This window comes from Manacus candei, unplaced genomic scaffold (assembly GCF_025592945.1).
Source record: "Manacus candei isolate 608988 ecotype Guabito, Panama unplaced genomic scaffold, ASM2559294v1 h1tg000026l, whole genome shotgun sequence".
Classification (NCBI taxonomy): domain Eukaryota; kingdom Metazoa; phylum Chordata; class Aves; order Passeriformes; family Pipridae; genus Manacus; species Manacus candei.
This window is the reverse complement of record NW_026138074.1, coordinates 4,706,365-4,733,023: the sequence shown is the minus strand read 5'-3', so window position 1 is coordinate 4,733,023 and position 26,659 is coordinate 4,706,365. Positions and strand designations below refer to the sequence as shown.

General features: G+C 35.5%; 1 protein-coding gene across 7 annotated transcripts in view; it reads right to left on the bottom strand.

The window, feature by feature from the left end:
• Positions 1-26,659, bottom strand: part of TOPAZ1 (testis and ovary specific TOPAZ 1) — a 42,778-nt gene that overhangs the window by 9,793 nt on the left and 6,326 nt on the right. For 6 of the 7 annotated variants that reach the window (XM_051788955.1, XM_051788954.1, XM_051788952.1 and 3 more), the window contains exons 3-15: positions 23,055-23,116; positions 20,572-20,702; positions 18,618-18,679; positions 16,710-16,822; positions 14,393-14,478; positions 13,535-13,672; positions 9,283-9,346; positions 7,997-8,148; positions 7,684-7,776; positions 7,286-7,401; positions 5,786-5,855; positions 4,606-4,780; positions 3,086-3,186 (exon numbers count right to left, since the gene is read on the bottom strand). In XM_051788955.1, coding sequence (XP_051644915.1) covers positions 3,086-3,186; positions 4,606-4,780; positions 5,786-5,855; positions 7,286-7,401; positions 7,684-7,776; positions 7,997-8,148; positions 9,283-9,346; positions 13,535-13,672; positions 14,393-14,478; positions 16,710-16,822; positions 18,618-18,679; positions 20,572-20,702; positions 23,055-23,116 — 1,363 coding nt within the window. The remainder of the gene's footprint in view (positions 1-3,085; positions 3,187-4,605; positions 4,781-5,785; positions 5,856-7,285; positions 7,402-7,683; positions 7,777-7,996; positions 8,149-9,282; positions 9,347-13,534; positions 13,673-14,392; positions 14,479-16,709; positions 16,823-18,617; positions 18,680-20,571; positions 20,703-23,054; positions 23,117-26,659) is intronic. The other variant, XM_051788951.1, reaches the window with a different exon arrangement.

Sequence of the window (26,659 nt, the reverse complement as noted above, 5' to 3'; positions counted from 1 at the left end):
CAAGCTCCAAACTAGATGTGTTTCAGCTCTTGTTTAGTGGGTGCATCAATGAGGAAGCAGCTTATTAAAAATTGTGGTTTTGTGTCAGCATGCATTGTGGTGGCAGAATAAGGGTCATGAAGGTAGAGGGAAAGGGAAGTTTAGGAGAACAGAGAAGCTGACAGAAAATGAAACTCACTTATAAGAAGCTCATGATTTGAAAATGCTTTATGCGTATGTACATACATACTGCAGACTGGAATGTGCTCAAAACTGGAGACTTTCAAAGCCCTACAGGTATCTGCAATTGTTTATCTCAGCAAAACCCATAAAAATACTAGAAGTATCACTGCAGTTAGCATTTAAAGCATGAAGAACCCATTCAACTGTAGATCTATGCAGCTGAAGGGGAAACTTACATACCAGAAAGACTCAGATGAGAGCAAAACAGAAACTTGAAAATATAAGTGCAAACCAGAGACAAAATATAAAATTTAGGAGGAACTGCATCTATTCCATCCTTCTGGCAAAAGGAGGGGCCACTGAGAAGTCTTCTTTATAGGAAGATGGAAAGCATGCAGCTATAAGCAGAGAAATGATCTATAAAGGAAGGGCACTTTAAATCCAGTTGTGGAATGAGATCCTTAATTGGACTAGAACCTCTGACCAATTCTCTGAAATAATAAAAAGCTGGAAAAAAATAAACCATAGCAAAGTCCTGCAAGATAGGAAATAGATGGAATAGGAAGTGGGTGAAATAACTGTCAAAGGAGCATTAATGTTACAGGATTCTCTACAAGTACATATCCAGAAAGCAGTCTAATGTTGCTTGAAGAGCCACTTCCATGGAAGACGTATTCACGTTTCAAATCTGCATGTTTTTTCAAAGTACATCTGTTTTATGAACCTTCCTTACCTCCTACAAAGAACGTTCTCTTCAGGACCAAGGAGCATACATATTTCCCCCCTGAGAGCCACCAATCATCAAAGCTACACAATAAAGGGGTTTGATGTTCATGAAAGAAAAGCGATCTGAAAAGCATATCTAGAGTTTCATATAGTCCAGCATATTCATAAAATGGCACAGGGCATGTCCTAAAGCACAGTATCAAGTAGATATTAGCCTCTAACCACAGGATTAGGGATTTATCTGATACATAGAATGGAGTGAAACTGGTTGGAGAATGGTAGAAATGATAGATCCCTGAAGCAGAGATCAATTTGGGACCTGCTAGTTCTGATAAAAATCATTCAGAGCAGAGCCTCATTCACATTCCCATATGGTCAGCACAGGTTGTCTATAAGGCTATTTGAAGATCTTGGTCAGCAGTCCGTTGAAAAGTGGGTTTGATACCTAATGCAACATTTTCAAAGAAATCATGATCTTTTGCTCTAGACATGAAAAAAATCATACTATTGAAAGAAGCATCTACTTTTAGTAACTCATGTTGTACAAGAAAAACACTACACATGCTTTTGACAACTTGCACCTCTGAAATTAGGACATGAAGATGAATCTCCTTGGAATATTAGGGATTATGCAATCCAAATACCAGGATCACCCTTAAGAAGTATCTGTAAAACAGCTAAAATGTATGAATGCGTATGAACACTATATGCTGAAGAAGACAGCCAAATCCCAAGCCAAACTAAACTCTTCAATGGGCATGTGAGCACTACCACTCCTCAATGCCAAAAATTTATATCACCTCTTCTATGGTTAGGACTATTTTAACTGTTCTAACTGCTAAGTTTTGTGGAACAAAAATGCCTAAAAACGTTCTAGCGCAGTATTACGTAAGTGCTAATGCAAAGAGCCTCTCTCCTTCCCTTTACTCTTAAACAGTACCACACTGTGCGGTAGCTTGACAGGGACCTGCTAAATTCAACTCAACAAGCTGATGCTGAAAAATTAATGATTCATCAGAACAGGTGTACTGCTTCTAGACTAATCACCTCTATCAAGTATCTCCTGGGACCTGGCTTAACCATTAGCACAAAAGACAATTTAATGCTTTGAGGCAAACCAAAATGGGTTCCTTGATGATAATTCACAAAAAAAAACCAACCCAAAACTTCAAGAGACAAAGGGAAGAAGACAACGAGAGCATTTCCTTTTGTTCATAACAATTCATGCTGGAAATCATCTTGTATGGGGTGAGGAACATCCCAGTACAGCATAATTATTAGCTGAAAGGATCAGGCCCAAGTTCAGAATTTGATCACTGAACAAAAATGCACTCCAAAATCGCTGGTGGTTTATATTATTTCTTATGCTGTCACTTGTCATGTTGCATTGTATAGGAGATTCTGTCTGGAATACACTGCTTCCTTCCAGGAAGAAAAAGATGAATTTAACACTGAAGTAGATATTGCTACAGTGAAATTATGACCAATACTGCATGAGGTCTAAGGAGCGTAAAACATCCAGTCAAAAGTCCAGTCTCTTAGTCCTGGCCCTTTATAATATTTGACAGCAAAGAAAGCATTGTAAAGGGTATTTCTTTGGGATGTCCAAGTTTTGCAAGATTCGCAGAATTTAGAAATTTATATTTTACCAAAGAAAAGCACTTCCAGCGGAGTTCTGAGGAACAAGCAGTTCACCAAGAGCAGGAGCAGCCTTGCTATGCTGCTTTTCTGTCTTTCTGGCCTTATCTATGCTATTTGAGGCCAGATGCAGAAGCACCAGTGCAGGAAACTGCTGAAACTTCTCTAAATATCACTTGAGTTGTGAGGTCTCAAAACGCAGCATTATTGCCAGACAGAAGAAACACACATTTCTGGGAAACAATCCCATCAGCACCTCACCCCAGAATATCAGGAAGACCGGTCTCCTAATTCAGATTCAACCTCAGCTCAGAAGAATCACAAGCCGAACCTGAACAATCAAATTCCTAGGTCACAAGACAAAGTTATGATGGGCTCCACAGAAGCCCACTGCTCAGAAAGGCACAGTGAGATGCTTTGATCCAGCTGGACAATTAAGAAGTATTAAGATGGCAAGGAGGCAGGTGGAGCCATTCAACTAGAGAAACACAATTTAACATCTAGAAGAGAAATTACTACTTCTTTTTCTTCCCGTCAGGTTCCCACAGTCCAAGTATACCTTCATCCACTGCAGTACTTCATGATAAGAATACATCACGCTTATTCCAGTCCTCCCAATGAAAAGTCTGTCTGCTTCATTAGGTTGTGAATTTTTCATTACTGGAAAGAAAACGAAAAGCATTTAAAAAAAATTTTACATGTAAATGCAGTTTAAAAGAAATTAAATGCTTGAAAAACACGGTTGTGAAAATATCAAATCCGTTTTCTGAAATATTTACCATTAAAAGTAGTAACTCCTTAAGTCCTAACACTGGAAGTAGGGTAAGTAACTATAGTTTATTCAGACAGTATTTCATAGTAGTCTAAGTCATCTATAAAATAATTGGACATATAATGGCATAATTTAGCAACATCATTATTTGTAAAATAAGCTTTAAATTTTCTGGCAACATGAAGAAATTTTGGTAATTGCAGAACTGAGTAATTACAAGTTTTTCCAAACGTATCGTACCACCTCTTTGGTCTCAACCCATTCAGGTGTGGGAATATTTTTTGTACCATTAGAAAATAAAAATAAATATTTTAAAATGTAGTGTTTATTTATCTTGTATTTGCAATTTCTATTTTTGTATATGCTTTCTAATGCATTTAATATATTAGCGCAGTAGTACATAAAAAATTGGGGGTGAGTGTTCAAAAATCTTTTACTGATGGAGGTGCCTATCAGTTTGGAGACCACTGCTCTAGGGAAGGCAGACTAAGTTCCAAGCTCTGCCAAAATATTCTCTCTGTGTCACAACTGGAAGCTGTGACAGCCATTTAGTAATACAGAAGTCTGTGGTCAGAAAGGTCATGTCACATATCTGGAATAAGTATTCATCACGTTTTAGTAGTTAATACAGGATGAAAAGTATCTGAGTCGTCCCTTATAAAACACTTACATATCCCACTGACACTTCACTGAGCCTCAGTAATTTGTGAGCTTATCAGGAAGAATGATAGAGATATGCAAATGAAGGGCCATACGGAGGAAAGGGGCAACTAGAAGGTGTTTTGTGGACACAGCACTTGGAGAAACTCTTGGTTCTTTAGAGAATACTTCTAAAAATCCAAATTACTAAGGAAAAACTATAAATTATGTATATGATGTAACCCTGTTCAAAGTGTTTTAAAATACATGACTATATGTATATATTGACAACTCTACAGTTTATTTATGGTATTAATAGTGTGACACTTCACATGACAATACTTAAATACATTGGCCTTTGTCCTGAGTATAGGCCATTCTTATTAAAAGACCACAAATTTTGGGTTCTCTTCTTGATTTCACAAAGATCAAGTGTTCCTCCTTCAGAATTTTGACTTTAAGTGTAAGCTCTGTGGATTTTACTTCTAGTAGAAAATGGCTTCTACTGAACATTACAGCTGATTGTATCTGCAACTCAAGAAATTCTGAACACTGTAACATAAAATTAACTAATAATCATAAAACGATACAAAATAATTTTTTATCTCTTTTAAAACTCTACAAAGAAAAGGGATGAACAAAAAGCATTTATTGTATCTTAATTTTACCTGCATCAGCAAAATCACAGAAAGGAACTTCTGGTCTGTCTGACTCAGAATCTTTGGTTAGTATTTCAGCAATAGATAAAAATAATTTCTGAAAATCCTCAAAACATTCACATCCAGTTCTTGCATTAAGATACAAAGTTCCCAGCTTGGTCCAATCCCTTTTTTCCTTACAATGCTGTGAAGAGGGCAAGGGATAAAGATAAGCAAACCTGCTTCCAAAACACCAAACAGAAAATATATTGAAATTTGAGAGATACACCTGGGATAGACTAAAGCAGAAAAAAGATAGAGATGCAATGGTACTGCCAAGAACCTTCATGTTCATATGGTACAGTTTCATGTTGCCTAACTTGCATGGACTACTAATTACTTCTGTCCCTCAAGAAATAAAATTTCTTTTTTCATGTCATGACCCCAACTGAGGAAGCTCATAACTTATGCATCTTATTTAAGAACTGGCATTCATCCAGTATTTACTATCCTTTTTTTTTGACATGATGCACACCGGATTTATGGTTATTTTCTATATGAGTCAGTCGTTTGCTTGTCAGATCACTTGGTAACTTTGGTGCTGAAGGAGTAAAAGAAGGTTCTTCCCTTCTTATATTTCAGTGTCTGGATTTGAGCACTATGTGTGATAATATGTAAACCATAATTGAGCATAATAAGTAATCTGACCTTGAATATAAAACACACAAGTGTCCAAATAAAGAATGTTTTACAGTATTTTCTTATTCTTTAAAATTCCTGCTTAGTGTTGTCAAATGCAGCCTTTTACAATTGTGTGTTTTTATACTAGATGTGAATTCTATCTGCTAAATAATATAAATAAATTTTTGGTGAGGAATGATGCACCACTACCAACTACAAGCATAACAAACGTAAGGCATAGGAAATAATTGCTTAAAGTTATAAAATCTTTAAATTAGATGCAAAACCAAGATACAAACTACAAGTATGTAAATTAAAATACTGACATCACAGAAAAGCCAAAGACAGTATTCCCTTGCATGTGAAGCCTTCCCAAACATGGCTTTACATAAAAGCATTTGATCATAAGCTCAATATAATCAATAATAAAGCCCACTAATTTAGAAAGGTGTAGAAATTGCTATTTCTTGTACGTTTCAAAGGCATAGTTTAAGTATTCCAACAAGTCTGAAGAATGCACATACTGTACCTGAATTTCATCTGCTGCTAAGTTGAAATCAAAAAGCCAGTTCTTTTCAAAATGGTGTCTTTCTCTAAATCTTCCATATGAAAAAAATATTAATACGTAATTATAACACACCCTATTGAACTAAATTATGCACTAGCAGAAGAGAAACAACAAAAGACCATATATGAACAATAAACTGATCTGATTTTTGATTCTGTTTACTTCACATTATGCAAACTGCACACTGAAAACACTCATTTACAATCTTGCCAAGGGAAGACAGTAAATGTATTAAACAAATAATTGAGCAGAGCTAGTTTTACAGAATATATTCCCTTGTCTCAGTTGAAGTGTAACTGAAAAGGTACAAATAAGACTTGCAAATCCAGTAAGTAAGCACAGAACTGTATTGCATGTATTTCTGACATAAAATGACAACTGCAAGTCACCTTCAAATACCTAGGAGCACACCACTTTATTCTGATGCCACCACTGAAACGATGGATACATCTACTCAGTGCGATGCTACGACGTAGAGAGGCATAACCTACACAGGGCATGTGCTAACCCATGTAACTGAAGTAGCACAGGTGCTCAGTCTTCATAGATACAGACCATTTCTCACCTTCAGCTGAACTCACATACATACTGAGGCAACCTGGAAGAAGTCATTACTTTGTGAATCAGATTCCCGATACAAAAAGTGATTAAAATGACCTCCAGCATTTGTGGTAAATTGCACAGGTAAAAAACAGAGATCCATGGCTGAAAGTACTCTATGGGAAAAGTATGCAAAAGCAGAAAATAATTTCTACAGTTCTTTCAGTTGGAACAGTGGTGGCTTGTTTTCAGATAGTAGATGCTGCATATTTTGTCTCCTCTAAGAATCAAAGGTATGTTTATGAATCACAAATTTAGTTTCTCAGTTTGCATGTGTGTATACGATGCAGATGATACAAAAAAGAAGAAGGATCACAATCTCGTTCCAAGCGAAGTGGAGGTAGCAACAGTTTTGGAACAGATTTGACATTTTGCCCAGCATAATCCAGCAGTACTTAAAAATGATCCTCCTCCCTAGCAGTGTTGGCACATAACTCCCTAGCAGTTATGGCACACTATAAAGGAAGCTAGAAAACTACTTCAGATTGTAACTAATCCTCGTATTGTCTAGAAGGGTTATTTTTTGCAGAAGTACTGTTTGCTTATGTGGGCATAAATGTTATATTAAACCATGATGTTTTGAATTTGACTAGTTATATAAGCCTGTAGCACAGCAGGGAGCAGATTGTACAATGACGGTTGATATGGAAAAAAACCAATAATCAGAATCTAAGTTTTGACTTAACGTTCCTTGATCTTTGAAGCACAGTAGATTGACACCACTTTAAATACAATTAGGCATGACACGACAGTATTTTAACTCAAAACATCTTTTAAAGATTTTACATAAATTTATAAAAATAGAATCTAAAGCAGGAACTAGACAGATATAATTAGAAAAACAGTTCCTTAAAGACATACCTGGATTTTATGTTCAAAACAATGCTTATTTCCCAACTAGAAACTTGCAATTGGTGAAGTAACTTAACAATATAGTCAAAATGGTCTAACTCAAGGAACATACCAGCATCAACGAGCTGTAATATCAAAAAAAGTAAGAAAAGTAAACATACAAAAAATTGTGATCACTTAACACATTTTCAGAGGTAAGTGGCAAACAACATTGGGAAAAACATGTCACAGTGAATCTTACTCAAAAAAGAATGGATTAAATAAAAACCCGTACAACCAATTCAGCTACTCACAATAACACTTCTAATATTACTTCAGTACAATTTTTTTAAAGTAATATGTTTGAGTTTTAAAACAGGGGAAGTATTTCAGAAATTCCAACAAGCAGCAGTAGTACAAACTCATACCTTACGAAAGGTACGGATTAATGTAGGCACAGCATCTCTTAAATTCAAAGAAGCCACTTGCTCAAAAACTTTCAGAAGAACATCTGTAGTTGGCTAATTTAAACAACAAAAAAAAAAGCACAATCAGTTTTGCAATTCTGTTCAGTAATGAAGCTTAGAGATTTTATAATGGGAACTTTTGAACTGCTCCCCTCACCCAAGATTTGAGTACCAGAGTAAACCCAAACTTATTAATACAAATGGCATAATACTCAAACTTGGAGTGTGGAGAAACTACGGAACAAAGATTTAAAAATATTCCAAAGTCACCTACCAGTGTCTTGATTTCCACGGTTACATTCAATATCCAAAATACCTCCTGCAACAAACAGTTCTTGAGCAGAGCAACAAGAAGATCATTCAACACTTGAGAAGCAAAATCCACACCAGGAATAACTCCTCTGTAATACCGCACAAATATTTGGACTGAAAAAGCAATTAAATTAATTTCACTTTGGGGTAACTGATGCTAACTATTTAAGCAAGTTATTTCCTTACATTTTAAATGCAGTGTAACAACCCTTAATTATCCAAGATATTATGGGACGGGGATATGGAGAAAAATGTGTGAAGGGATCCAGCTTGAATACAGTGTTAACCTTACTAGACCCAGACTGACTATTCTGAAATACCTCATGTAATTGAACTGAACACTGCAAGCCCTGTAGATTTCAAGAAAGTTTAGCTGATTTGGTGCAGCGCAAGAAGAATGCACAAAATCAGGTCAGATTTAGTATGTGTATCAAGGCAGTAAGGCCTTTCCAGACATGAAGCTCTAGAAAGTGAAGTGCAGTGTTATGGTGGATGGTTTTACAACCTGTTGCACAGCTAGCTTTCCTTGACAGACACGTACCATAGCTTGCTGGTACACAGTGTTTGCCACATTCAAACACCCAATATTTTAACATGGGAACAATACAGCACTGGGTGCAACTGAGTCCTCCGTTCACATTCTGCTACACCCCGAGAAGCTCTCAAAAACTTAAGACTGCTCAAGACAGGTACAAAAGGAATCACTGTCCAGAGTGAAAAAAACCCAAACCAAAACAAAGTCCTTTCTGACTGAACTCAAAAGCTCAGATGGATCTGCACCAATTGCAGTTCTTAAAATGGGTTAATCATAATTGCCTGCATATATGGTATTATGTAAGGACTAAACTAAAGCCATTTGGGTGCAGTAGCAATACTTCCAAGAGCTTCATTCTAAAGGTTTTGGGTTTGTGATGTTTGGCCAGGGTGTTCAAAAGCACCTTAACAAAATTTGAGTTCTGTTAAACATCCCCCCTGCCCCAGTCATGCATTTCTACTCTCAAATCTAGTTACAGTCAGGCTAAGTTCATTTTCTGTGGAAGTAAGTTTCTAACAACCTCCTGAGATAACTGTGTATAGCCTGACTGGGAAATTTAAACATGACAATGCAGGGATTGAACATATTCATTTGAAATAGGAACTTCTTATTCACTGTTGAAGAGGTAACCATTTCTCTCTCGACAACCTATTTTATTTGCTTTAAATAAGCTAAGTATCAAAGATACATCAACAGCTACTACTATACCATACCTGCACGTTTTAGGAGGCCTGGTTCTTTGATTTTAATGTATGTCCTAAGAATTGCCATGCAAATCTAGGAACAAAAAAAAAAAAAAAAAAGGCAAAAAACCCTATAATGAAATGTTACCTCAGTTTATGCCAAACAAAAGAACTACTCACAAACATGACTTCTATTATGAAATGAGCTTTACACTGAAAATGCAGTTACTTCAAGATTACTATTAATGTGGCAGACTGTAAACAAACAGAAAAAGGGAAGCAGAAAGGTTAAAGTGAAACGTGGTAAGAAAAATTACATGGAACATAGCAACTAAGAAGTCAAAAAATCATCCAGATATGAAGACTGTAACACTGATTATCACAAAGAATCACTTATAAGGACACAGAACAAAAAACTCACTAACTTCATTTAATGAACCGTTTCACCCCACACCCACTTAATTAAGAAAAAAAAAAAGTCCACATGAGTTATTTGGTACTGGAACATTCTGTCAGCTTTGTGATACTTACACATTTTGCTCTACCTCTGCAGATGTAGAAAAAAAGACTAATATGTTTAAATCTTAGAATTCCAAGTTAGGGAAAAAACCCACCCACCCTTTCAGATATCCTCTGTCACTTCTGGAACATTACAGTCTTTCTGCACAACAATGTAAATAGGTCATATTTAATACTATTTTGTGAAATAATGAAAAATCAAGAGACAGGGAATGTCCTAAATTAGTAGTCATGTTATTAGAAAATTGAGTCAGGTTTATTTTTACACGCAACTTAAAAATTACAGAGGATCCCCTCATGGAGTTTGTTACACAGCAAATGATCTATCATCAAAGCTAAAGACACTGGCTTGTGGCCAAGACATCTTTCTTTTTTTAAAACCATTAACCTGTTCAGATCATCAAGCCCAAGAACACAAAAACTGTACGTCTAAGTATGTTAAATATAAATCTTATTGTTTTTACTTTGAAACAGTATCATAATGTTATTGAACTACAGTCCAAGATACACCTTTCAGAAAATCATGTCATCATTAATATACGTGAAGTGTGACTTGACAGTGGGTTAACTCATTTAATCCAAATCTATAATCCCAGGTGGCTCAGGGCATTTCCAAAACAAACTTTCATAAATGCTTATAGTACGGAAATTAGTTTGCTTTCTTTTGGAAGCTGTTTTTCTCCTTCCTTGGACTGACTCCCAAAAAAAGCCAAGACTGCATCTGGAGCTCTGACTGTTCCAAGTATTAGTGAAATTGCCTGGAAAACCCACTTGTAGTAGTATTTAATCATGGGACATGTTATATTACATTAGTAAAAGAAACTAAATGTGTTATTCCTTTACAGCTTCTAGAAGGCTTCAGTTGATTTAGCTGTTTCAATTTTAAAACATATAACTGCACATACAGACCATGCAAAAATCTGAGAATCTCTAAATTTTGAGTTAACTGTAATAGATTTTGAATGAAGGTACATGAAAGAGATGATTCATATTTTCAAAAGGTAGTATAAATCCCACTCTTCTGTCACCTATCAGTTGATTCCATGACTTGTTCAACATGACAATTTAATAAAAACTATAATAAAAGACTGTGTATCTTATACAAGCAACCAGCTGTCCAGTAAAACACAGTCCTACCACAGTAACACAGAGGTGCTTATTCAGAAGAACAAACACAGGAATGTATGAAATCCTTCAGCATCTTCCAGCCAGTGTACACTCTGATGTTTAATAAGGGAGAAAACCTCATGCTGCAGCCTTTTGCTCAGTGAGATCAAAACCATGATCCTTTTTACAGGCGATTCTGTTTATGAAGCCTGTGTAATCTTTAGGATGCACAGTCCCTACTAAATGTGGCTGAAACCAATCAACAAGTTCAAAAGTCATTTAATGGCTGTTAGAGACAGTAACAGAAGGACAGTGTAAAGTCTAATTTCTTTAAAAATCCAGATTAAAAAACCTAAACCAAACCCCCACCACAACAGAAGTATATACTCAAGGCCCCAAAGCTGCAAGACAACACTAATGAAGACAGAAATCTTGCTATTTTATATGCTGTTTGCTTCCAGTTAGAGGTTCATATGATCAAAGAAAAAGCAAGTATGAAGCCACAAAAAGTAATAATTTCTTTAGTGGATACAAGTCAAAATAAATGAGTAAGGTGCACAAAGCTAAAATAAAATGAGAGAGAAAAATACAGTTTGCATAAAGACATGTTTTCAAACCACTTATTTAACCATGCGATTATTATCTGTGCTACACTCTGAAGTGTCTTTTGAGCAAAACAATTTACTGTATTATGCCCACTGTCTCTTGCCCTTTCACTGTGCACCGCTGAGAAGAGTCCAGCTTCATCTTCTTTATCCTCTCTCCATCAGACACTGATACATATTGTTAAGATCTGCCCTCCCTTCAAATACTTCAGGGAGTATTTAAAACACAGTCTTAATAGTTTTGTTTACTTTGCCTAGTACAGAAGAGATTTCACTGTTTGAAATTAAAGGCATCTTAAAAAAAAAAACAAACAAACCCAAAACCAGTAACTTGTACAACTTGCTGAGCAAAAGAGTACGCTGATTTTCAAACCATATGATGTTTTTATAAATTAAATCACTGCTGTGTTGTGTGATCAATCGCAGCTATAAAGTGTTAAATACTAGGAAGTTACACCTTAAAGCATCAACTATTTACCTAATGAAAAGGAAAGAATATCCATTATGGGGAAAGGTACTTCTCTTCAAAAACTCCAGTAACAATCATCACTGGAAACAAAGCATTAAGCAAGTGGACTACCAGTCTGCACAGCAGTCCCTGGAGAGATGTATTTCTCCTCTATATGACTGGATGACTTTTTTACTTTACCTGTTTTCCACTGATGTACTTTGGTGCCACCAAGAGGTGCTTGGCCTATTATCGTTTTGAAATGGACAGGTCTATAAATATAAAGAAATATAAACCAAACAAAACTCAAAGTATACTTTCAGACTACCAGTAAAGTTTGGCTAGGTTTGGTGGGCAGAACAGCAAAATTGTGCTGGACTGCTGCACCACCAGTAAAATTAAATGGAATGGATTTTTACTAGTTTGGGGCAAATAATTCTTTAAGGTGGCTGTATATAATGAAGCATTACAAACCACATTAATTCATATAAACTAGCTGAAAATTACTAATATTCACTACAGCCTGCCGAAGATACTTCACAATTGAGGAAAAGGGAAAATGTCCCATACAAAACTACTCTCAAATTATCTTACTATCTTTAAGATGTAATATAAATTTTCAAAGGGTTTACAAAGCATTAGCAGAAAGTAAAGCAGCTTTTCCAGACATAGAAAGGAATAGAGAAAACATCAAGAAAAATAAAACTGAATTACACTGATGTATTTTAAAAATTCTGATGCAGAAGATGGATAAACTTCTTTAGATGTTACTTTTTTTTAGTAATTATGTCTAACAGGTTCAATACAAGTTATTTTTTACATTTTGATTCTGAAATGTCTTACTGACACTAATGATGAAACTGCATTCATACCAAGAAGATGGCAGATAAGAAATATATCTTGTAAGGTTTGATGAGGACAAGTTTAGGCATTTTTCTTTGTTTATCTGTTTTGACATTTTTGTTTGCTTCCAAGTGACTTACAAAACCACCTGAGTCTTGGTTTCATACAGCCAATTCCAAAATCTTATTACATGACTGCATGATTAGCTTGCCTTGCACAGTTCTTGGAAGTATTACAGACTCATAATGTCTCTGTTAAAAGGTTTGAAAACATATCTACTTTGCCCATCACTGGAAAACTATTTTTGCTTGCAAATATTATGTGAATTGTTGCTCCATTTAAAGAGATCACAGCACCTTTAAACAAACATGCCCATACTGCAAAAAACATGTAGGAAGTCATATACCATGGATAGCTTTTGACAATACATACAAAGTCTCTGCAAAGGTTTGCTGAAAGTCTCTGATGCTCAGGATAGAAATGTCTCAGAATCTGTGCATTCTACTACTCTATATCTGCACAGCCTAGTTCTTGCTCTTTTGCTGATGACTGTTCTCTTTAAAAGTCTGCTAGCTCAAAATTGTACCATGCTTTAAAAAAATAACTTAAGAGACCTTGAGAGAAAGGTTTTCTGGACATTTTTTTCATCCATCAATCTCTGAAGTTTATTCCCTTTCCATATATAAATAAACAAAGGAGATTATGTTTTGCATTTAAAGTGTTCACACAACCTGTTCCTAACTTCAACAAAACCTGTTACCTTTTCATCCCCTTGTTCGGGGACATGGCAGAACCGACATCTTGCTCTTGTGCACCCACGTGAAGTCATGAAATAGTATCTGCAGTATTTACGGGGCAAGTCAAGTGCATCGAGGATCTGTTGGACTGAATGAGAAGCCTGAAATAAAATAAAGTTGCAACAAGCTGAAGAGAACAAACAAGTAGTACTTTTTGAAAGCAAACATGCTCTTTTTTTTCTGAGAATTTCAAAATAACTACAAATTATAAAGAAAAGCAAAAAATGTGGGATCTATAATTAAACCTCTGAAACAATCCTCATGTCTATATTGTCCTTGCAGCATTTCAAAGGGGACAAAGATCAATCTTGTCATGTCGTGTTAATGTTTAACACAAAAAAAGCCTGTCCTGAAGACCACAGACAGGGACAATGCAAAAACTGCTAAATGAGATGGCCAAAAAGTAGAGAGGAGGAAGAAAGAGAAAGGTGACAAGCTCCTGCATGGCTCTGAGTAGCAGCCTGAGAATTCCAGGGCATCAATTCCCTTTACCCTTTTTCAGTGCCCAGCATGATGGATAATGCAGGCTGTCTTAAACATGTGAAACCTTGTCTGCTTTTCAGTTCTATAAAAAATGATAAAGTAATAAGCATTTTTAAATTTTGCTTAAGCTGAAAGTAAAATCAAGAAATTGAAGAGTTCTCCCATCATCACCGATTTTGTTCTCAGAAACTGTATTTGCTCAGTGACAATATCTTTAAGGTGCAGAAACATAAACTCACATAGATTCATAATTTCTGACTCGATATATGGAGAACTGTCTGAATATTCATAAGAAATTTAGTGCCAAAGGATCAGAAATCAAAGATTTAATAACTCACAGTTGCATTTTTCTCCATCCTCCATGGCTCAAGATCTCCAAAATTCTTCAATGTCTGTAAAGGACTTTTTCCTGACGGTTTGTAAACTAAAAGTTAGGATGAGGGCAATAAATGGATCACATAATAAAAACGAATCATACTGAAACCATTCCAATTTATCATATTTTCCTTTATATTTACATTTCCTTCAAGTCACAGCAATGATTAATGGAAATTTGATTAATACAGTCTAAAGCCAGTAATTTAAGTTACAGTTTTCTTAATTATCCCAGAAGTGAGACTTTACACAAACTTCAAGAGTAAGCACATTTAGTTTAAAAACTTCACTGTTTTATCCAAGGTTCCTAGTCTCTAACTTATAGAGATAAGAAATGGAATAAAAATATCCAGAAGTTTAAATTTCAAAAGGAAAAATAACCCACCCACTTTATCAGTAATCTTTGTGCTCCAACATCACTAGCCATAAATTTAAATTTTTTCAGAATTGAAAGAAAACCTTTCATATTCTTATGTTTTAAGCAGAGCAGCAGCAATCTTAAGCCCAATGAAAATTACTGGTTTCTTTACCATGAAACTTGGTTTTATAACTTTAATTATTATTGAATAACAGATTTTTTTCTTTGAAAAATGAATAATGTTAATGGAAGATAAAAGTTCAAATTTTCAACTCCATATCTAAAGAGAAATAAGAGCTTTTGAAAGCCTTGCTTTCTAGGGTTTCCATCTAGCCCCTCCAAAGGAATGGCTGTTCAAAAGACAGGGTGCTTAGCCCTTTCTGAAAACTATAGTTACTAAAGAGTATGAAATAATCAATGTTCTACTAGAGACTTGCACTAGGTACATGGTTCTTATTCTGCATGTCTTTCTAAACAGATAGGGTTATCCCAGGATAGGAAGGAGAAACCTAAGGTTGAATAATTAAATATTTAATGTTACACACTGTCACAGTTGCAAAACTTTGTGCAGTGATGGAGGGCAATTTGATAAATTCAGGACTGGATACGGTTAGTGATAAGAAAGACCAAGAAAACAGCCAACCACTAGCTGCAGAAAAACAGCACTAGGAACTTGATCTCAGAAGTCTTTCCTACAGATTCTTACCATCCCCAAAGCATAGAGTTTCTGATCAGGTCCCTTCTAGAGTTTGTACTCTCCTTGCTGACTGTAGGTCACACTTGTAGGGAAGATGGTACTAAAGTGAAATAGTCAATCCTGCCTGCACAGTTCTGGGAATAAATGGCTGTTTTGCCCTGTCCTAGCACAGGAACTCTTGCTTTGGCAACTGTTTTGAATGATTTTAAGACAGAAGATTTAGAAGAACTCTTCTGAAGATGTATACATTTTAAGGCCAAAGACACGAGCAGTTTCAAACAACTGGAGTCTGAAGAAGTATTTCACAGTTGCTTTTTATAGCATGTTTCTTTGCACTTCCTGAAAATATTGTTAAATGACATGACGATAAAATCGTTCTACAAGCTCAGACTAGCATCAGAATTTGAAACTAAGCAAGAATCTCTGTCACTGATCTTAATTCAGGAAATCCATGTTTATAAATATCTATATTAATCAATAATTCTAAAAACATTAATTCCCAAAGCAGCTGTTGCAAAGGAACAGAATACAGTACCTATCCATAAGTAATCAATTCCTGGTTTTCTCTATCTTGTACGCCAAATAAACCATGCATTTCTGTAAAGCTAAATGTCAGATTTGATATGTGCAGTGACTACAGTTCCATTACATTATGATTTCCCTGGTGGCAGAGATGCTGAAGAGGTATCTGTCCCAGGTGTGAAATATACTGAACATGAAGTGCTATTTATTAAATCTACGTAATTTCCTTGATCCAGCCTAGCACATGCCTCACAAACATTTGAATTGGCATAAACAACAAAATTCTGACCTTCAGCAAAGTGGGTAAATCACTTTAGCAAGTTTAGTTAACAACAACCAACCAAGACGACCTGCAGTCATGTTCTCTGACCAGAGAAAAACAAGTTACCTGCTGATGACATGGCTCAAACATAACACATCAAACTACTAAGAACGCAGGCGTTGCTGTACTATTAAAGTATCGGACAACCATAAATACCAAGACAGAATGACTGCTATTTGACCCTACCGAATAGAATTCTGCTAAAAACCAAACCAAAACCCCTCACTAACCTATCATATGAGAGCTTGCAGTTTTGCTTTTATATATGCAATCTAAAATTCCAGCCAACACCTTCAGGAAATGAAGACTATCCGTATTATAAGTAAATAAAGCACATGAAAAAATAAATTCTGGAGGGTTCAACAATACAGCATACAATACCATTTGTCCAGGATTTCATCACTGTAGCTTCACTGAAGATATTTACTTTCGGGTCATTCAGTGGTGATCCTGATAGCAATTCACAGTTCACAAGATCTTTGTATTTACAGTCACTGTTGAGTATTAAAAAAAATTTTAAAAATTCTTTAAGTAAACAGGTGCTTCTCTCATATACTGTATGCCTAAAAAGACAGATTAAGTATATAAAACATAAGAATTTCTTCCACAATTTATACAACACTTCAAAACTTGCTGTAAATTTAAAAAGCTAGCAGTCCCAGCAACTTGACTTTCATTACTCACATTGCCTGGTCCCATATGATCATCACCTTAGCTCATATTGTTCTGTCCTGAAGCATAACCATATGAAATTCAATAAATAAGTAGAAAAGGTACCATGTACCACTTTTGTGTTTTTTTTTTTTTTGTTTTTTTTTTTCCCCACTATGCTGACAGGAAGACTGAGATGATTTCTGTCATCTCTGAAGAAGCTGTTTACCATAGTCTGTTATGTAATATCTGCCAAAGAAGTAAACCACAAAGCTTTTAAAATTACATTTGAAGAGCCGACTGTTTTCTTTTCTAAAACCTGATTTTACTGGGCAGAAGATTTAGGTGATTTCAAAGGGAACTCCAATTCAGGACTGTTCTGCCTTTAACTATCCCAAATCCCAGTTCATTCCAGATAATTAAACTGCTAAAATGTGACACTTTCAAAAATAATCAAAAAATACTGTTAGCCAAATACTTGGTATTCTCTTTCTTATTTGGAAACAAAGCCACGGGAAAAAAATCATCCCCTTTCATGAGTTCTTCCTCCCCTCCCCCTTTTAATTAAGAATCCTGGTCCAGTACAAAGGACATTTCACTCTGCTTGCCTCTCTATAGAGACAGAAGCAGAGTTGCTATCCCCTATGAGGGGCACATTCTAGCTATTTACACAGCCAAGATAATTTGAATTGTTCCTAAAGTGCAGGTTGTTTTTAATAAATTTGAAATGAAAATGCTGTGGCAGAGAAGACGAAATTCCATCTAATAAACCCAAATTCTTCAGGATCAGTCTTTATTTTTAAATGCATTGGGTTGGTTTCCAGAGGGAAAAAAAAATCTGCAGATTTAGTTACTCAGAAATTTCAAGTTACCATGTAAATTTTTTTTTTATACTTCCTTGTGATGCCAGCCTCAGGTCTGACAGCAGGATTTTCATAGTAACTTACCTTCAGGACAACAATCTCAGGTCTCTTTTTAATCTAGACATGAAACTACACACAATTTTGCCATGGATTGTAAACTATATAGCTCTGCAATCAATTTATTTTTTTAAGTAACAGCATCACTAGAAGTGAAGTTTGCTAAGTAAGAACAGCAACTCTGTTTTCTTCTACATGAAACTCTGCAATGGTAACATTTTTGAGTAAAACTGGAGAAAATAGTTTGAGTCCAAATGAAGGCCTCTTCTTTAACCACACAGAGTGCTGCATTTCAACTAAAGTAGTGAAGTAATGCAGAATCACTTGCACAAACAAATTTTAATCAGCATAATCTTCTTATTCTATAGCATAAAGAAGGTAAATTCAAACAATATTTTACCAGGAGGAGGAGTTTGGAGCTCTCTAGTGGATTAATGAAAACATGCAGTATTCTCCACTAACAGACTTCTTTCTGGCACACCTCACACTTCTCACAGATTGTGACTGGTGTTGGAAAAAAACCAATACTCTCTCTGTCACCTAAGGTTTCTCAATTATTTTGAAAATTACTCTGTGTCCTGGTTCTGGTCAGGACAGGGTTAACTTTTGCAGTAGAAAAACTGTATGAAATACTGACGGTGTTTTGGTAAAAACATCATGTTTTGTTTGTACAGTAACTAGGGAACACCACAGGTTACATGAAGGACATTATATATACCTTTTTTCAGCTTCACTCTTTTTTTCTTGTTTAACATCAGGCACTCCATCTGCAAACTTGAACTGTGAAGATATCTAGAAGTTATTTTCAGGTACAGCCAAGCACTACTAAGCTTGTTATGCTTTACTCTACAGACTTAAAACTGTTAGTGATTATTGAAAGGTGTGATAATATAGCCTTGACTGTAGAAACTGTAATTTGGATTGTAGGGTTACTCTTACAACATGTTTTAAAATGGATATATTGCCATTATGCTCTTGATCTTTAAAATGGTGAAAATTGGAAAAAAAGCGATGTGACCATCTTGACTTCTCTGCTCCCACCGATAATCCCAGAAATCTTTAGGCCTACTGCCCAATTTTAACTGCGCCTGACAGATGCGCAGAAACCCACAAAAGACTTCATCAAGAAACCCACTTCATCAAGTTTGATGAAATTTAAAGCTGTACCAGGGAGGAATTTAAGGCTTTTGCTCAGCTATATACCATGTTGTATAGTTAAAAAATCCCCAATGATATGGAGGAAATAGACAGTGCCAAATATATTTGGGGGTAAGAATTTGAAAGGACTAATACAGAACAAAGTCATGGAATCCTGGCTTTGTTTTGTTCATTACTCATGGAAGTAACTGGAACTTCACAATCTATCACAAATTTATGACAGTCAAAGAATTAGACATAGATGCACTCTCATCAGATTTCCAAACTTCATTTTAGCAGTTCCCCAAATGTTTATAGCACTTTCTCCACGGTTAGTCTTTGTCCTTCTCACAGGATTATCAATTGGAAAAGCCATCAAAAAAGCAAAATACAAAAATCACCCCAAATGGTAGAGTACTTGCAACAAGTGTTCTGCCATTGCATTCCCTGCCCAAGTCGGCACAGCTAGTTTTCTGTCCACATACAGAACAGCAGGACACTGGTTTTATAAAGACAACACTATGAAGCAGCCCAGCTGGGACTGACCTGGCAATACTGCAACAAGTACTACACCTTTGGCAAACTGTACTATCTGACAGACCCTTTCAGATTCTCTAAGAGATCAAGGAACAAAGTGGTGCTGTTAACTTTGTGAATCAGATGTTAGCAGCCCAAATTCCATTCACTGAAGGAAATGTCTCTATTCTTCTAAATAATGATTTTGAAAAGGAGATAGATTCTCTTCTGTTTGATTAACTGATTACTTATCAATTTTTAACCATGTGAATTTTAACTTACCCAGTATAAACCATTATCCACTCTTGAAGCAGTGGAAAACAGTAAATGCTATCAGCAGCTATGTCTGAGTGGTAGAGAGATGTAAATTCCAATCCCTTATTAAAGAAGTAAACACTATAAAACTTCAGCAAGTATTAAAAGACTTAGACTTATTATTTAGAAGGAGGAGGACAGAGACAGTAGAAAGGTCAGATAAAGTCAGTAAGCATGAAAATGTCTTAACATTCCCTTCTGAACTGCCAGGAAGTCAGTATGTTAATACAATGGCCCCTTTGCCCATGTAATGAGGCACAGAAGGATCGACCTTGGAAGCATGATGGCTGTGCAGCTCCCCAGCTTTCCAACACCATGCCATCCTTCACAGATTATGTGGTGAGAAGCATTTAACAGCAACTTTTAAAACTAGATATGTCATGTAAAATGTCACATGCACAGTAGTACTCTTAGGTGTTCACTGGAACAGTAATTTTCATACTGTTGCTGGTACAGCATTAACAACTGATATAACAATATCCTGTTTCATTTCAAATGTGAACATGAATTATTAGTAACAACAAAAAAATCAAGCACAAATTACATTGTCAATGGCACAGAAATCTATGAAATGCTAATATTCTTTTTATTACAGGAAATTAAGAATTTTGTTGATAAAACAACATTAGTAATTGAAATTACCCAATTATGTGGACTGTAATTTCTTAAACTATTTAAGGAGAGAAAGTATAATTTCTCAGTACCTTTTCATTCACATCAAAACTCTTCAAAAGTTCATCCAGTTCACTTGGTTGCCCATCTTTCAGAAAGTCCTCAGTAACATCTCCCAAAGGACTGCTTCCTCTGGAGGAGTTGTGCGTTTTAATATCTTCAGCTAAAAATGTATAAACACATTGCTTTATGTGTTTCCCATGCTAAATACTACAAAGTCTGACATTTAAGAACTCCTAGGACTTCCTAAATGTGAAATTTATAAGGAAAAATAGTTCACGTTTAAGACAGGAACCATTTCAAATAAATATTAAGCTGAATCTGCAATTAAAATTCTATCCAGGCTGTATGTACTATAATGGTCCCTGTAGAACAGTACAACAGGTTTATTTATAGAATATTGAATTCAGTATTTTAGAAATAAATTCAGTTAAGCTTTTTTATTAAAACCCAGCCAAAGATATGTGTGGTAATTTGCTATGCAAAAAGACTTAGCGTTTCCTAGAGAAAGGGCATAAGTTAATCGTAATGATACGATGCTCTGAGAAACTCCAAATTCCTGTAATATAGTAAACTCAGTAAGAATTCAGTGTCAGGAAATTTCAGCACCTTTTGCAGATGCCACAGGAAATTAATAGAACACCTGACTGCAACTTCCTGAAGCAGCTGTTTATGTACAACAGCAGAGTTCTGTATAGAAAAGAAATTCACATGAATTAAATTTCAACTGCACTGCATTGTCCAGATGCAGGAAGAAAGAATCAGATTAACACTGGAAAGGCTTCTGTCTTATAGTGACTGATCTCTGTATGATCACCAGTACAAGACACATCTGGCAAAAGACAACGTACATAAGATTTCCACTTACAAGGTAAAGAGGATTGATGTCATCCTGAGTACTTTAATGGTAGCATTTTTTCCCTGCTTAGATGGTGAAGCCACTGAAGCATGCAGCCATGACCTCACTAAGTAACACGACACCAGAACAGTAACTTGTTTTATTTACAAAGCAGTAAATAATTTTATTTACTAAATAAAATAATGCTAAATAATGCATAAATAGTCAGTAATTACCAAACCTAAGCAATTTTTTTTGTTCCGTGTGGATCTTTTTTAAAAGTCATATATTAAACATTAAGTTACCATGTGCATATTCATCTAAGAGTGTGATGTGATCCTAAGTTTCTCAGATCTGGGAAGGACTTACTGAAACCTTTTTCTTTATTTTAAGCACCACAAAAAGAATTAAAGACTCTAAGCCTCTAACTTCACTAGTACATGAAGTTAAACAACAAAGAAAATGCAGAAGTTACTAAACGTACAGGACTTGCTCCCAGGTTTGGTTTCAGTCATCTCAGTATTGCAGATGCATGGCTTTTTACATCACCACAGGCCTAACTGTGCACTTCCTCCTCAGGGAATTTCTGTCTGTTTTTTAGTATCTGAGCTCTTAAAACCTCATTACCTTTTATTTTGCCTTCTAATCCCTGAAGCCTGAAACCTTCCCTCCCCCAGATAGTCACTAGCCCCTCCTTTCTCTCCAGGAGACTAGATCTGCCCAAACCACTCCTTCTAGATGAACATAAATCATTAACGTGGAAAACTAGCACAAGAGGTACTGTCACAGACATCTTGCAAGCCTGCAGCGAAATCAACACATAATGTCAGAATGTCACATTAACAGTAAGTTGACAAACTGATACCAGAAAGGGAAATACCGTGAACTTTCAAAACCAGTCTCAGCACTCTGTGTGTTCTCCACTAGGCCAATAACGTGCTTCTGTTCAAAGTCAAACTCCTGTTCCTCCAGCCTATCTAATATATAGATATAATATATCAGATATAATTGAAAAGTAGGTCTGCTATGTAAGCTGTAGAAAACAAAACAAATCACATTCATATGCTGCCTAGCTGGACTGTTATGCTTTAAATAGGAAGAAAAAAAACCCCATTAAGTCAGAATTAACCTTCTCTTATTAAAAAAAAAAAGCATCCTTTAACAACACAACAGCGTCTCGGAAGAATGAGCAAAGCATCCACGAAAAGACCAAAAGGACAACCTGGAAAAAAAAATGATTACAAAATTTTGTGTGCTGATGAACACAAGAGAACAGCCAACTCTAAAGGTGAGCCAGACTCCAAAGCACTATCACAGTACTCAGTGTCCTACTATAATTTCAACTACCAGAATTCCTAAAGTACCAGAGAGATGTCAAAAAAAGCTCATTAACAAAAAAACCCAACCAAACAAAAAATCCCAACCCCCAGTACTACCAACAGACAGGTATTACAGAGAAGTAGATCCCTGTATTACTCAGGTTTGTACCATTTCGAAAGACGTCAATTTTAGAAACATTAGGACACAAACTGCCATTACAATGAAAAGATATTACAGGAACTGACAAGTTCCTCTTTTTTTTTGCAGGGAGCAGAAAGTCTAGGTTTTGCCACAAAACATCTTTGTGGTTACTTTCACATTCTGATTACGTATGAAAAAAATTCCTATGACTCTCACCTTTTAGCACCAAATCACAGGAATTTTCAATATCATTTGATATTCCAAATTCTTGCACGCATCTGTTTTGAACAAAAAGAGTATTTAAGATTTCCATCTTGAACAAAAACAAAATTAATGTACCACTTACATTAAGGTTCTCAGTGACAGTTTTAGCTATGGACAGAATCCTTACATACAACACACAAAGCACACAAAATACAAAGTAAGACTGTTCTTAACTTTTGGCTTTCTTATGTCCACCCCTACAGGTATACGCCTTAACATGTTAAGTAAAAACAAGACATTTCAAATCCCCAAATTTTCAGTAAAAGCTCATTATCTCATTTAATTAATAAAATTAGGAAATTATGGAAATACTGTGCTAATGAGCCAATTAATGAGTTTCTAAAAAATGAGATTTATAGCATTTTTATATTTGAGACCAGAGTAAATTTATATTCAAGATCATCTGCATAACAATATATCTTAAAGAGAGTTGCAAAAACATTTGTTCATAGATACTTCAACTATTTCAAGGATAAGTTAGGAAACAGTAACTATATCTCCTTAGAAAAGCTCAGAAGTAAAAGTACATGTTGAAGTATTATATACAGAATATACAGATTCCCCACATGAGAGGAAAGAAATACCTCAGGCAATTGATTCAAAACTCTGCACTATTGGGAGTCACCTAGGGGTAAGCAATAGAAAATAGTAAACAGAAGTATGTGTGAAAACTGAGTTTCACTGCCCTGCTCAGGCCACAGGCCAGAATCTTTTCCTGATGACTGGTAACTAATACCTGGAAGTGACCAGCACTCGCTCTTCTCTTCAAAAAATGCAAGCACCGGAGGAATGACCAGTCCTACTCATCCTAAAGGTCAGAACATGCTAACTGAACCAAACCATTCAGGACATACACACACAGAGCCTTTGCTGAACCTTCCTGAATAAAGACAGGACCTGTTTGTTCTACTTAAACCTACTTTTTCACAGATACCAGTCTGGGTATCTGCACAAGTACAATTACAGTAGTTCAGAAATCTTAAGTCAGAGATGCGCAGCAACAGCCAAATCAAACCAGAACAAGACTTACCTGAATTCTGGACCTCAGTCACTGTTCTGACCAGCTTTTGAAGGACAAGTGCTCTCGTAACTGGTGTTTTGACAAGCTGTTAAATCTCAGATTTTTGTTGTTGGAAGAACACTACGAACTAAGACACCAGTTGTTTCCTTTACATTGCTGTTAAACTCACAAGTAACACTCAACACAGTTTTAAAAAGCTTTTTAACAACCCAGTTATACTTTTCAGCATAAGTTGCTTCTAGCAGAAACACAGTTCTTGCTGGTCTGTACCAATGCCAGGCTAAAATATCAGTACATAAAAAGTAACATACTAAAGTCCATTCCCATGCATACATGTACTAAATAGCTTTAGCAAAGATCTAGATTCTTTCTGTGATCATGCTCTTATTAAACTGAAGGTAAATCGTAACAGAAGCCATGTACTGATAACAGCTAAAGGAAATACTCAGCTTGCATTAATCTTCTATCTAAAATCACCTAGATGACATTCATCTAGAAGCAAACAGCTAACATTACCCAAATGTTAAACAAAACCTGTATATAAACTAATATTTACACAAGTTAGAGATGCTTTAGAATAGCAGAGTTCTGACTCGACGTTCTCCCTGAACAGACTGGTGTTAGAAACTAATACTGCAACAAAGCAAAACTGAGGATGCATAAAATAAGAAGCCAAACAAGAAAACACAGACAGTAGTCTAGACCATATCTAAAGAAAAAAAAAGAACACGAACAGAGTCAGTATTTTAAAATATGTAGTATGATGTGAGTGTAATTCTAACAGTATAATCGCTTTTTTTTTAGTTGGCCAAACAAAGTTGAAGTGCCAATTGTATTTGGTGAAAGTCAACAAAATAAACTCCCAGTATGAACTGGCCATGATCTGGTATTATCTGGGGATACCATAGTTTTATCAGGTAGCTTATGATAAGGTCTATTGCCTTATTTTAATGTTCTTAATTCATTAATATGTTCCTGACTGTTACCAACCATGACTAGTCATCATCTAATGATCTTTGCATCAAATTATGGAAGGTAAAAAGAAAAATAAGAGAATTTTGCCTGCCTGTTTCTTTAGCAAATTAAGGGAAAATTCTAAGAAACAAGAACCATGTATTCTTATTTTCCTTGGCTAATGGTGAACAAATTCACAAGGATATCAGAAGAAAGCTGAAATTATGACTTCAAATTCATCTATCTAATGATCTCTAATGTTGCTCTAAGTCAATGTAATTACTAATTAAAGGAAGTATTTGCCCTTCCCCACAAAGTACTTACAAGATCCAATAAAATTTTCAGTTACTATTTAGGTAAATTGCAAACCATATTACCATAAACAACACATGAGCGTGAAGGGCTCAGAAGTTCTGGTCCTCCATTCTGTGCATCAACTGTCTGAACAGTCAGTTGGAACCCACCTCTGGACAGACATTATTACCCTGGGTAATAATGCAAAATGTACAAATACAGCAAATACTAATTCTGATATACAAAGACATCATAGACACTGTACCCAAAATGAATACTCATTCTAGTAAATTTACTATGACACAGACTAGCTGCTTCTCAAGAAGTTGGACGTTGCTACTACAGACTTGCCCTGTTCTCCAGAGGCTTGTTTTGGCAGAAATTTTATTCTTTTAACATCTGAAAGTTTTATATTCTTATGTCCAAAACACTGTTCATCACCACAAAAAAGATTCCTTTCTGCTTTTGCACATGGGAGCAGGAAAGCAGAGAGTAAAAAAAAAAAAAGAACAGAATGCATTTATAAGGTGGTTGGTACAACACCGAAAATAATTAAAACATTACACAAAATACGGATAACAGAAAGCCACCCAGAAAGAGCACACATAGAAAATTAGAACACCCATCCCAATAAGAAAACTAATTTTCAGAGGAAAAGCTTGTATTATTTTCTATCCAGACTTTGCGTTTTCCTTTGTAAGACGAAAAATTCAATCTTAAAACTCTTCCAGTGAACACAAGTATCAAACCTTAGAGAGAAAACAGACTAGACAGTCAATGAGTTCATCTACTCCACAAAGAACTACTACCTTGTTTACAAAAGTTTGTTTTTACTTTAAACTTCTCTTCCTCTTTCAGTGACTTTTACTATCATCTCAAAACCCAGAAAAACATTAATACCTAATGATTTACACCGGGAACTTGTTGAATAAAGACGCAGGATCATAAACATCTGTAACACTTTAGCCAAGTTATGCATTTGAAAACTATTCACATGTCTGGGGATAGGAGAAAAATATGGAAGGAGAATGGCAGAATGGAATACTACTGCAGGGACAACCATTTACTCTCACAGATCCAGCAAAAAAATAAGCTATCTAGAAAGTAATAACATTTCTAAGTATTATACCACTTTACAAGTAAGAAAAATGCCCCCAAAAAATCTGCTATCTCAAATCAGGTCATATTAAGAATATTACTTCCAATTATCTTTGTTTATATTTTCATATTTCACTTCACTTGGTCTAAATCAGTCCTTTAGGACTATGTTTTACTTCAATCCAGTTTA